Below are 10,000 nucleotides of genomic sequence, written 5' to 3'. Positions count from 1 at the left end.
TTTAAAAAACCCCGCCAGGGTGGGGCAGCCATCCCCTCCTTTTTTCCGGGGGGTGTGAAACCCGGGGTATTTCTTTTTTCCCCAAAACCCCAAACCGAACGCTAAAAAATTGGAAAATTACAGGACCCTTTAAAAACAAACGTGCTTTTTTTGTTTTCTTCGGGCTTGAAATAAAACACACGAAGGGGGTTTCGGGCCCACAAGCGGGGCTGCACATATTTTGACCGGGGAGATCGAAAAAATCCCACCCTTCACCCACCGGCCCGTCACCGTGTTTCCCAAAACCCGGGACCCTCAGATTGCCAGTCCCCCCTTTTAAAAAAAACCCCCCTGGGGCCTATGTGCCGTCAATGGGCGAAAACAAATTGGATGGGGAAGTACCGGGGATTTTTTCCAAATTTGTACCTTTTAAAAATATAAAATAAAAATTAGGGTAATTTTTTTCCGGTCCCAAAATTTTAATGAAGTTTAACCCTTTTTTTTTTGTTTTTAAATTTGTTTTCTGTTTAAAAAGGTTTGCTTTAAGCGCCAGGACTTAAAAATTTGCCCCCCCTGCATTTTGGAGAAAAGGTTGCCACTTTTTTATTGTTTGTTGTGGGTGACGGTTACGGGGGGTTCAACAAAGGGTCAGAGCGCTGGATTTTGGCCCCATTCCCAGATTTTCAAACCCCCCCGCCGAAATACGGGGGGTTTCCCGGGGGGAACTTTTTCCCCAAAAATTTTCCCCTGTTTTTCCATTGTTTTTGTATTATTTTAAAAATTTCTTTTTTTAAATTCACAACAAAAATTTTTCTCTGTGTAAAAATTGGGGCTCCCTCTTCCGGGGAGACCCGCTTTCGCAACACTACAGCGCCCCCCTTGTTTTGTGTTTTTTTCCTCCCTGCTTTTTTAAATTTTGGTTTTTTGTGTCAAAAGTGGATTTTTCTACGGGATTTGGGCCGGGAACAACCCTTTTGTTCCCGGGGGTTCTTTTACGTGCGCTAAGGGCATGCTGCAAAAAGGGGCCTGGGTTTAAATTGGGGTCATCCAATGACAGCTTTCCAAATTTCCAAAACCTAAAGGGGCTATTTTGGGGGGGGGAAAATATCGGCGGCTGAGCTGTGATTCGAACCACGTGCTCAGATTTTTTTTTCCCCCCGGGCCCCGGGCCGGCCCGTTACCTCAAAGGGTCTTTCACTCTGCATAGGTGCAGCCCTCCCTTCGTTTCACAAAACCGAAAACAGCAAAATGGTAAAAAAGGGCCCAAAACGGGCACGGGCCCCTTTTTTCGAAAAGGGAAAAAGAGGAAGGCGTCAATCAAAATAAATCCTCCCCCTACCAAAAACCCCCGACAAAGCCCCGTCCTCGAATACGCCAGTTTTACAAAGGGACCCCCCCCGCGAAAAGGAAAGAGACCCGACAAAATTAAAAAGCGGCCCAAAGAAGAGCAGCACGATCTGCCCTCAGTAAACACCCCGGGGACCCCCGTTTAGGTCACCCCAACTTTTCCCCAGACAAAATGGGGGGGGGGAAAAACCCGGGGAAAGGCATAGGGGGGAGAAACCAGATTGGTTTTATGCTATACAAACACAAAGGGGAAGGGCCAAAGCAAGCGCCCACAAAACCCCCCACCCCGCAACAACAACGGGCCCAAAAAAACCCCACCCGAACACTTACCCCCCGAAACCCCTGAAAGGGGGACCAAACAGACTGAATCCTTCCAAACCAAAAACAAACCGTGACTGGAAAAAACCCCCCGCCCGGGAACTTGATGGGCCCCAACCTTTTCCCCTTCGTTTCCCCCTCTCCAAGGAACGGCGAAAGAGACGACCCTTAACCCCGCGTTTTCCAAACCCCAATTACCAACATAAAAAAACCCGGGAAGCGGAAAAGGGTCTTATAACGGGAAATAATGTTGACCAAAAAATGCCCCAATTCCCGGGCACGGAAAACCTTTAAAAGGTTTGGGCATTTTAGAACCCACTGGACACCGACGGGTCCCCGTGTAGAGGAGAAGAGAGGGGCGGGGGCCTAAATGAGGGGTTTTAAAAAAGGTGGCAGTCTGCTGATTCACTGCCACTTGATTTTTTTTTTCTTTCTTAAACCGGAACCCACCACCACAAAATGCCGATAATGGTCAATGGTTGACCCTGGGCATCATCCGGAAGAAGAAGGTAGCGCCTGAACATCCTTCGTGTGTACACGCACGCAGAAGATCAAACACGCACGTTAAAGATCCTGTGATCCATTTCAGCGTTCGGTGGGTTATGGAACGGATAAGAACATACCCAGCACGCGCAACCCCGACAACGGAGTATGGCTGCCTACATGGCGGGATGAATAAATAAAAACGGTCATATACGTAAAGTTACATGTCTCTGTGGGAGTGTACGTGTGGTGCGCGTGACTGAAACTAGGTTGAATGGCACAGGAAACGAATGATGAGCGCCCAAAGGCAGCAGCGGTGTGCCAGGTAGGCAGCCTGTTATGCAAATGACTCCATGTTTGTAAAGCGCTTGGAGCTTGGTCTCTGACCGAGGATAGACGCTGTATGAGTATCCAAATAATAACATATCTTTTTTTTTCCCACAAAACAGCTGCAGATCGAGGAAGAACAGTATTTCCACAACGTGCTGAGAATCAAGAGGTTCGATGCGGAGAAAAAGATGTCCGTGCTGGGAAAACCTGTGGACAAAGATGTGTGAGTGTTGGTGTTGGCACTTTGTGTGTGTGTGTGTGTGTGCGCGCGCGCGCACGCCGTGTGCGTGTGGAAAGGGGTGGTGGTGTCTGTGTGTGTGTGTGTGTGTGTGGTTTGGTGATTGTGGTGGTGGTGTGTGTGTATGCTTGCGTGCATGCGTGTGCGTGTTTCATTTCTTCATGTTTATCCCCTCCTTTAAGGGGCCTATATGAATAAAACATAGTCAGTCTTCTCTCTCTCTCTCTCTCTCTCTCTCTCTCTCTCTCTCTCTCTCTCTCTCTATCTATCTATCTCTCTATCTCTCTCTCCCTCCCTCCCTCTCCGTCTCTCCATATATATAATATATATATATCCCTCCCTCCCTCTCCCTCTCACCACTCTCTCTTCCTCTCCGTCTCTCTCTCTCTCTCTCCCTCTCTGTGTCTCCCTCTCTCTCCCACCTCCCCCTTCTCTCCCACCTCCTCTCTCTCTCTCACCACTATCTCTTCTTCTCCGTCTGTCTCTCTCTCTCCCCCCACACCCCCCCCTCTCTCTCTCTCTCACCACTCTCTCTCCCTCTGTGTCCCCCTCTCTCCCACCTCCCCCCCCCTCTCTCTCTCTCTCTCTCTCTCCGTCATAATTTCTTTTAACTAATTGTGAAAATGGTGAATGTTTACTGATAGTATGGTGACATCTGTATACTGTATAATCGCCCTTCATTCATATGGGGCTATGGCCTTCAGTGAATAAATCATCTCAGTCTCTCCCTATCTCTTTCCCCCTCTCTCTCTTTCTCTCCCTCCATCTCTCTCTCCCTCTCTCTCTCTCTCTCTCTCGCTCCCTCTCTCTCTCCCTCTCTCTCTCTCTCTCTCTCTCCCTCTCTCTCTCCCCCTCTCTCTCTCTCCGTCCCTTGACTGTATCTGTCAATGTGTTTGTTTCCCTGTCATGTCATTGATTCAGGTGGGATCAGGCGCCAGCGGAAATCAATGCATTTTACAACCCAAACTCCAATGATATCAGTGAGTTAACTGTGTGTGTGTGCGTGTGTATAGAATAGAATAGAAGAGAATACTTTTTATTGTCATAAAACCTTAAAGTTTATAAGACACAATGAAACATAAACATGAGCATATTAAGAAGAGAAACATTCATGAACAAATTTCGCCAGTCTTGGCTGTATTTCTGTTAGAAGGATCAATTCACTGTGTGTGTGTGTATGTGTTTATGTGTGTGTGTATGTGTGTGTGTGTGTATGTGGATTTTGCGTGTGTGTATGTGTGTGTGTGTGTGTTTGTGTCGTATAGTTGGTTATGTACACCTCAAATGGATGAAAGGATGCATAAATATTTGTGGTTATATGTGTAATTTATATTTGTATTTGTATTTCTCTTTTTTTTATCTCAACAGATTTCTCTGTGTGAAATTCGGGCTGCTCTCCCCCAGGGAGAGCGCGTTGCTACACTACAGCGCCACCCCCCTTTTTTGTATTTTTTCCTGCGTGCAGTTTTATTTGTTTTTTTTCCTATCGAAGTGGATTTTTCTACAGACTTTAGCCAGGAACAACCCTTTTGTTGCCGTGGGTTCTTTTACGTGCGCTAAGTGCATGCTGCACACGGGACCTCGGTTTATCGTCTCATCTGAATGACTAATGTCCAGACCACCATTCAAGGTCTAGTGGAGGGGGAGAAAATATCGGCGGCTGAGCTGTGATTCGAACCAGGCGCGCTCAGATTCTCTCGCTTCCTAGGCGGACGCGATACCTCTAGGCCATCACTCCACACTGATAATAATGATGATGATAATAATAATCATCATAATGATGGTGATGATGATGATGATGACGATAGTGCTGATATCTCATCCACGCAAAGTGAGTTGGCAGGTCTTTTAACTCACTCAGTACGGCCAGTCCTCTCTTCTCCTCTACACAGACCCCTCGGAAGTCCAGTGGGTGTCTGAATGACCCAACCTTTAGCTTCCGTCGTCAGAATTGTGGTATTCTTTGTCAACATTCACCTCTTCAGTATAAGAGCCTTCCGCTTGCAATATTTTGATGATGGTAATTGGGGTGAAACGCTGTTAACGTCGTCTAGTGTTGCAGAGAAGTAAGAGAGTGACACATGCTTACAGACAGGTTTCGAAGACAGTCTGGTTTTTTTGTGTGTGTTTTTTAGTTGTTGGTTGTTTTTCGAAGCAATGTCTAGTGAAGAGCGGAAGGCCGAGAAGGAGTCAGACGAACGGTCATGATGTGGACGGTTGTTCCAAGCATAGGATAGCATTCGCCAACAGGTTCTTGTATCTTGTACTGACTCTGCAGGACTTTTCAGAAGGGCTCTACCTTCTCTGAAAGGGGATGGGGGAGACGCGAGAAGAAAATCGTGTGTTTATTTTTTACATGTTTGTGTGGTCGTTGGTTTCCTTTACCTCAAAGGGATGGGTGGTGCGGGGGGATAGGGGGGTGGGGGGGGTGGCAACAGAAATTACGTGGTTAGAGGAATGTGTATTTGGTGACATGTCATTCGAAGAGATGAGAGAGAGATAGAGTGAGAGAGAGAGAGACAGAGAGACACAGAGAGAGTGTGTGTGTATGTGTGTGTGTACGAGTGTGTGTGTGTGTGTGTGTGTGTGTGTGTGTGTGTGTGTGTGTGTGTGTGCTGAATAAATCGGCCATTTGAAAAAAAATGTTATGCGGTTAGATGTGTGTTGATGGTTACATTTTAACGTGATGCTGATCATTACTAATGACCTCTTCCAATACGTGTGTGTGTTTGCGCGCGTATATTATATATATATATATATATATATATATATATGGGGAAAGGGGGATCTTTTTGTCGGAAATTAAAGGACCTTTAATTAAAGGACCTTGCCATGTTGCTATCAGTGTCACAAGGTTTCTCTTTCTGTGGCAGTGATTCCGGCTGGCATTCTGCAACCCCTGTTCTACAGCAGGCATTTTCCAAAGTGAGTCAGCCTCTCTGTCTCTCTGTCTCTCTCTCTCTGTCTGTCTGTCTGTCTGTCTGTCTGTCTCTCTCTCTCTCTCTCTCTCTCTCTCTCTCTCTCTCTCTCTCTCTCTCTCTCTCTCTCTCTCTCTGTCGGTCTATGTTTCGTTTTGTTTGTCTGTGTTTGTCTGTTTGTGTGTGAGTCATTGTTTCCACGTCTATATGCCTGTGTCGGTGTCTTGTTTTAGACCCATAATCCTTCACCATAAAATAAGCTATAGATTAATTCCAATGGCAATGGAAAAAGCCATTGATTTTGCGGGTTTCAATTTGCTGTTCGCCCCGGTTTTAGCTCGTGTCAATCTCGGGTATAATTCGTGGGATGTGAAACCTGGTTAAACTCGAGCAACGATGTCTGCACAAAATGTGTGTGTGAATACGTACATGTGCGTGTGCGTTCATTCTGTGGCCTCTGTGTGTGTGTGTGTGTGTGTGTGTGTAAGCGCGCGCGTGTGTGTGTGTGAAGTGTTGTTTGCATGCGTTCATGTGCGCATTTTTTTCGTTTGGTCTGCTTAGTTTGCAACTTACCATGTGTTTCCACATGTGTACAGTGTATGTGTCTGTCTGTCTGTCTGTGCCTCTTTGTGTGTGTATGTGTGTGTGTTGTTGTTGTTTGCATGCGTTCGTATGCCCAATTTATTCGTTTCATCTGCTTAGAATGTTACCTAATCATGTGTGTGTGTGTGTGTGTGTGTGTGTTGCTGTGTCTGTCTGTCTGTTGCTGTGTCTGTGTCTGTCTGTGTCTGCGTGTGTCTGTGTGTCTGTCTGTCTGTGTGTGTGTGTGTGTCTGTCTGTATCTGTGTATCTGTATGTGTGTGTGTATGTGTGTGTGTATGTGTGTATGTGTGTGTGTATGTGTGCGTGCGTGTGTGTATTTTGCGTGTGTGTGTGTGTATTTTGCGTGTGTGTGTGTGTGTGTGTGTGCAGGTCACTGAACTACGGGGGGATCGGCGTCGTAATTGGTCACGAGATCACCCACGGCTTCGACGACAAAGGTCAGAATCAGTTATGCAGACCCAGTAACACGATCCCTTCCACAGCCACGAATATGCTTCATTTCGTTTATCCATAGCATGCGATCATGTCCGGTTCAAGCTGAACTGATCCAGCCTCCCCTATCCTTTCAGGGCCGTCGTGGCAGTGCATTCTTATCCACGGTGTCCACGTCTCGGCACAGGAAAGCGAGAACCAACCCTCCGCCGATTTTACGCTTCCCCGACCGTAGTATTTAAAATGATAACAACAGCATGAAGGACAAATAGTAAAGGGTGGTAACTCTCTCCATTACACAAGGTACACAACTTCAAGTCAGTGATGCTTACGCTACCGATTAGGCTAGCACACAGGTAAATAAAAGGTACATTGGAACAAACCCAGACACTTCCTCAAAAAGGAAGCGCCGGGCCTGTCCTTATACCAGTCATTTGACATGTGCACACAGCAGCAAAGACAGAAGAAATGTGCAAACACAAATTAGCTTTTATTCAAGACTGGCATAGCCTCTTTAATCCTGAATAAGCTAGACAGAACACGTGGACAATACAGAACAAATACATGGTTGCCTCGGTAGTTTATCCACTGGAAATTATACAAATAATGAGGGGGCCAGGAAACGATATGATTAACAAATAGTAAAGGGTGGTAACTCTCTCCATTACACAAGGTACACAATCATATCGTTTCCTGGCCTCATTATTTGTATAATTAACAGCATGAAGGCTTAAGTAGCGCAGTACAACCATCTCAGACAGGGCTCACCGCGCTTTGCAATAAGATATACAAATTCAAGAATAAATGAGATAAAGTGATGTACAAAAAAAAAATTAGCACAGGCAATATATTACAGGTCACATAACATTGGCCCAGATCACAGCAAAATAAATACATCACATTTACATAGTCGGAAATAAAAACCAAGGAACCAGGTATCACAAAAATAACACCATCAAAATCACAAATGCGTACAGGTCCACATAAAGAGCACACACAGCGATCAGACCAAAGCAAGCATATGTACAGATGGAAAACTTTAACTCTTTCCATACGAACGGCGAAAGAGACGACGTTAACAGCGTTTCACCCCAGTTACCACCATCAAAATATTGCAAGCGGAAGGCTCTTATACTGAAGACGTGAATGTTGACAAAGAATACCGACGACGGAAGCTAAAGGTTGGGTCATTCAGACACCCGCTGGACATCCGAGGGGTCTGTGTAGAGGAGAAGAGAGGACTGGTCGTACTGAGTGAGTTAACTGGGAATAATACAGTTTGAAAATATGATTGTTTTGTGTGCTGTCCTGAATGTTGACGTGTGACTGAGGTGTAGTGAGTTCCACTGTTTGCAACCAAAGAAAAGGAACGTTCACTGTAAGTTTCTGTACGAATTTGTGGAATCTTTGGTGCCCATTTTTTCTTCCTCTTCTTCTTCTTCCGCGTTCCCTGGCCACGCTAGATTTTCAGTCCAGTCAGGACAGGGAAGTCCTCGGTCCGTCGCAGGGACCCCACCGGTCCCCACAGTTTCTCTTGGAGCTCCACCGGGCTGGGCCATGCCTGGAGTCTCAGAGCGTCGAAGGTGGGGCAGGACTGCAGGATATGGGAGGGGGTCTGTGGGCCAAGGGCGCTGGTCAGTATTTGATATCTTCAGACGGTAGAAGTGGGAGAGGAGCTGACAGTGTCCCGGTCACAGTCTGAAGAGTGTGACCTGTGCCGCTCTGTCCAGCTCATGGATGCCGTCCTTTTCGTCTTCCGTCCCGATGTCCAGACGTTGGCGCCATGCTTTCCTGAAGCTGTCTCTCAGTATCGTTTTTTGCCTCGCTATAGGACACTGGGTGGGCTGGCTGCTCTAATTTGCTGCCTGCCTTGGATAGGCGGTCCGCCTCTTCATTGCCCCCTATGCCACAGTGGGATGGGATCCACTGCAGCACCACAGCAGTTCTCTGTTTGAGGAGATTCAGTTCTTGCCTGGGTGCCCATTTAGAGTGACGAAAACCGGAGCAAACTGCCTTTCACAGGGACACAACACCAGGTCTTAACGGGGTTTCGAACCCTGATCACTGGTGAACACTGGATCAGAAGTCCAACGTTTGACCGACTTTGCCACGGGCGCCTCCAGCTATATATATATATAGATAGATATATATATATATATATGTGTGTGTGTGTGTGTGTGTGTGTGTGTGTGTGTGTGTGTGTGTGTGTATCCAGATCTAAAACTGTAGTTACTTTCACAACGAAGACGGATCGTGTTCGACGACCAAATTTCTTTTCGTTTATTTACAAACAAACAGCGGGTAAATGATGAAACTGTGATTTGGTGTCGGCAGATGCATAATGTCAGGGGTGGATGGGGTGGAAACAGGTGTAAGGGGCGTGAGGGTGTGTGGGTGAGAGATGAAAGGAGAAGGGGTGGATGAAAGGAGTTCCACCTTAGATCGTAGTTATTCCAATGAAAACAGAACCTACTTCCTGTAAGGGAATGAAATCGTAGCCACCTTGTAGCCCAGCTGAGAGGAAGGGGGGCCATTTTGGAGCAGGATTCTGGTCATTTATTTCGGCTATAGTGTGGTTAGGAAAAAATAGGTTTCTAAGAATTTATGTAAATGAAAGGGGAGGCTATTATCCGCCCAAGACGTAAAGTGAATTTTATATGAACCATATCTATGCCCTGGTGCGCTGGATATATAATCCCCACCCCCTCTCTCTCTCTCTCCCCCTCTCTCTATCTATCTATCTATCTATGTATGGGGTAGATTTATCGTGTCCTTTGTGTAAATGCCGATTGGAAGATGAAACGCATTTTCTGTCGATGTGCACAGCAACCGATGATTTAAGACAGAAATATTTTACAAAAGAAAACGTGAAGAAACTTAAAATACATCCCATGGCGTTTTTGTGTGATGTGCAACATTCAAACAGCTTAGCAAAATTTATTTACCATAGCTTAAGACTGCGAAGGGACTCAGCGTAAATGATCTCACATACAAAGCTTCATTTCGAAAACCAATTCTTAGCATGCAAAATGCCATTCGATTTATGTTGCCACTGTTTAATTGATTCGTTGGTGGAAATGTATGTTAATCGATTGTGAAGGTAGTTAAATTGACAAATGTTATTTGAATATTCTCTCTCTCTCTCTCTCTCTCTCTCTCTCTCTCTCTCTCTCTCTCTCTCTCTCTCTCTCTCTCTCTCTGTGACTACGTAATCGGGTCGATGGCCTCGGGTTATTTAGATATCAACCTCAGCAGTAGTCTACGATGATTGTGCGTATACATACCGTTAGATATTGTTTTGTATTCCTTATGAAAAGCAATAGAATGTTGTGAAAAGTGTAGGAGGGAGGGA

The 10,000-nt window shown here is 45.9% G+C and overlaps 1 protein-coding gene across 1 annotated transcript in view; it reads left to right on the top strand.

Annotated features, from left to right (window-relative positions):
- The window catches only part of LOC143287128 (neprilysin-1-like), a 151,195-nt gene that overhangs the window by 132,081 nt on the left and 9,114 nt on the right, over positions 1–10,000 (top strand). The window contains exons 16-19 of the mRNA XM_076595073.1: positions 2,577–2,680; positions 3,617–3,675; positions 5,569–5,620; positions 6,586–6,653. Coding sequence (XP_076451188.1) covers positions 2,577–2,680; positions 3,617–3,675; positions 5,569–5,620; positions 6,586–6,653 — 283 coding nt within the window. The remainder of the gene's footprint in view (positions 1–2,576; positions 2,681–3,616; positions 3,676–5,568; positions 5,621–6,585; positions 6,654–10,000) is intronic.

The sequence above is a fragment of the Babylonia areolata genome, chromosome 11, assembly GCF_041734735.1.
Source record: "Babylonia areolata isolate BAREFJ2019XMU chromosome 11, ASM4173473v1, whole genome shotgun sequence".
NCBI lineage: Eukaryota > Metazoa > Mollusca > Gastropoda > Neogastropoda > Buccinidae > Babylonia > Babylonia areolata.
Note: the sequence above shows the minus strand (reverse complement) of the source record. Positions and strands in the feature narration are given on the sequence as shown.